Below are 2821 nucleotides of genomic sequence, written 5' to 3' on the forward strand. Positions count from 1 at the left end.
TTCAGTGAACTTATTTTCTTTTGGTTCGTTAAAAAATGAATGTCTCCTTTCTAAATTTGGAAACAATTTAGCTTAAACTTTCAATTCTACTCTTAATGAGAAGCTTTTATAACCACACAAATATTCTGAACCACTTTTGACTTGTTTAGGACCACAAATTCAAAAAGTTTTCATTTTTTCTTAAACTTTTCACATAAATTGGATCGGAGGGAGTATCATATATTGTAAATCTCTATAATATCTTGACATTTGAGAAAGAAAAAAAAAGTATGCATAATTAGTAATGGGAAGAGATTGGTGAGAATAAAAATCATACTCAATCTAATGAAGTTGAGAAAGAAAAAAAAAAGAAAAGAACAAAAGCAGCTTCAAGTACTTGAATTGTGATATCTCTTTGTAGACGTTCCAATTCAAATTCTTGATCTACCCACAAAGTAAAATAGTAGCAACAACAAACAACAGGAAATAATAGTAATTAAGTAAACAATTAAACTCTCAAATGAGTAGAAGAGGCAATGGCAAAGGAGCTAAAGAATAGGGCGTGGTGAAGTAAGAGTGCTAGGGCTGAGAAGAATAGAACAATACCATGCAAAAGAAGCAGGCGATAAAGGGAAATTAGCCAGCGGACTGCATGTTCCAAAATAATTCTCTGATGGAATTCGCGACGTTATTAGTTGTGATCTTTCTTGTGCTTCATTTGTTGAGTCATTACAGGCCGTGCTAACTGATTCAACTCGGTTGTTTGAGGAGGAAGAAGGACGAAGGAACTCTCGCCATTCTGCAGCAATGCTATTTCTTGGTAATGAAACTGGTGAGAGATCAAGTGGAGGAGGAGCCACATCTTGTAAACGCCTCGAGCTGGCACTAGAACTAGAGCCAGAGCCAAAGCCAGAGCCAGAACCAAAATCAGAACCAGAGCTAGAATCGGATCTGGATTGAAACTCAGGTGCAGCAGTCAACATTTGGACGACTTCCTTGAAATTAACAGGTTCTACTCGGTAAATTTTAGGACGTGTCGGTGGCAATGGTGCAATTGGTTGTTTGGTCATAGGTTTTAATGGGAGCCTACGAACTCCATGAAGTGAGGAATGATATGAAGGTAATGGTTTGTTTTTCTTTACTTCTTGTGGATATGTGGAATATGGAATAGAACTAGAGGAAGAAGCATTAGAAGAAGAAGAAATAGATGCATATGAATAAGAATCCATTTTAATTTTCTATGTTTCAATCTTTTGTGTAAGTTTGTATTAGCAGGAAAGCTTACTATGAATATGTTTTGCGGCTTTTGCTTTTGCTTTTGCTTATATATAGAGAGAATTTGACAAACCTGAGCATTTTGTATTTACCGTCGGCTATGAGCGGAATATATAGGCAGAACTAGGATTTCAAACTTATAAGTTCGGATTTTAATAGTTGTAAGTTACCGAGTTCTAAATTAATAATTATACATATTTAATGAATTTTTTTTAAAAAAATAAAGAATTTAAATCAAAGCTACTGGATTCTGCCGAACCCTGCACTCTGGCTCTGCCTTTGCCGAATACGATGTAACATTACAACTTGCCATGTCCGTCTGTTTAATTAGTACTGCTCTTATTTGACCTCTATTATAAAATTTCCTCCATTATTGTTTCTTTTTTATATATTTATAGCCCCTATGAATCGATCTGTTCTATCTGTACTAAGTCAAGAGTGTTAATTCAACTTCTGAATTAACAAATAAAAGACAATATTAAATTTTATGTGTACGTAATATTTTTTTCGCAATTATCTGGGAGGTTTTTAATGGTAGTGCTGACTGCTTAGCCGCCAGCCCTCTCTCCTCTCTCCTCTCTCCTCTCTCCTCTCTTACGAATAAAGTTGCTAATGCTAAGATCTAAAATGAAAATATGGTAAATGTTCATAATAAGAGGAATTAATAGCCTAGAAAATAAGCAGACGATAGAATTTTTTTTTGGTTTCCCGCCCGATGTCCTATACCCATATTGGAGTAAAAATAGCACGGTATAGCCAGTTTTCGGATTGATCATTCCAAAATAGCCGGCGTTTATCAAGTCAATGAAAAATAGTCACTATTTTGCTGCAACAGATACCGGTCCAGTATAATATACCGGAGTTCGGTGCATCTGTGTCCTATTTTTCATTGACTTGTCCTATACCCATATTAGAGTAAAAATAGCACGGTATAGCCAGTTTTCGGATTGGTCATTCTAAAATAGCCAGCGTTTATCAAGTCAATGAAAAATAGCCACTATTTTGCTGCAACAGATATCGGTCCAGTATAATATACTGGAGTTCTACAGCACAATAGAGTGAGACTAGCCAGTTAGGAGTTAGACTAAGAAGGTCATTGGTCGTCTATTGATGTAGGGCTTTACCTGCTAGTTTTACTATACCAGCCATATATTTCGTATTTCGTATTTCGTATTCTGTATTTAATATCTCTTATATTGCAGTTATTTTATTATGCATTTTTATGATACTAATATATCGGCTCCTGTTGCTTTTTTGAGCCGAGGGTCTCCTGGAAACATCCTCTCTACCCTTCGGGGTAGGGGTAAGGTCTGCGTACATATTACCCTCCCCAGACCCCACCTGTGGGATTATACTGGGTCGTTGTTGCTGTTGTAGTTCGGTGCATCTGTGTATGAATTCCAGCATATTATGCTGGACCGTATACTTTGCTGGCTCCAGTATAATATACTGGAGACTGGAGCACCGGTACTCCAAACTCCAGTATATTAGGCTGGACCGGTATACTTACTGGAACTCCAGTATATTATGCTGGAGTTCTAGTGTACTTATGCTGGAACTCCATCAT

General features: G+C 36.7%; 1 protein-coding gene across 1 annotated transcript; it reads right to left on the minus strand.

Annotated features, from left to right (window-relative positions):
- Positions 1 to 527: 527 nt before the first annotated feature.
- On the minus strand, positions 528 to 1208 carry LOC104225821 (uncharacterized). Its single transcript, XM_009777687.2, has one exon. It carries the CDS (start codon positions 1206 to 1208, stop codon positions 528 to 530), a length of 681 nt encoding a protein of 226 aa, XP_009775989.2.
- Positions 1209 to 2821: the final 1613 nt, after the last annotated feature.

Source organism: Nicotiana sylvestris, chromosome 7 (genome assembly GCF_000393655.2).
Source record: "Nicotiana sylvestris chromosome 7, ASM39365v2, whole genome shotgun sequence".
Classification (NCBI taxonomy): Eukaryota; Viridiplantae; Streptophyta; class Magnoliopsida; order Solanales; family Solanaceae; genus Nicotiana; species Nicotiana sylvestris.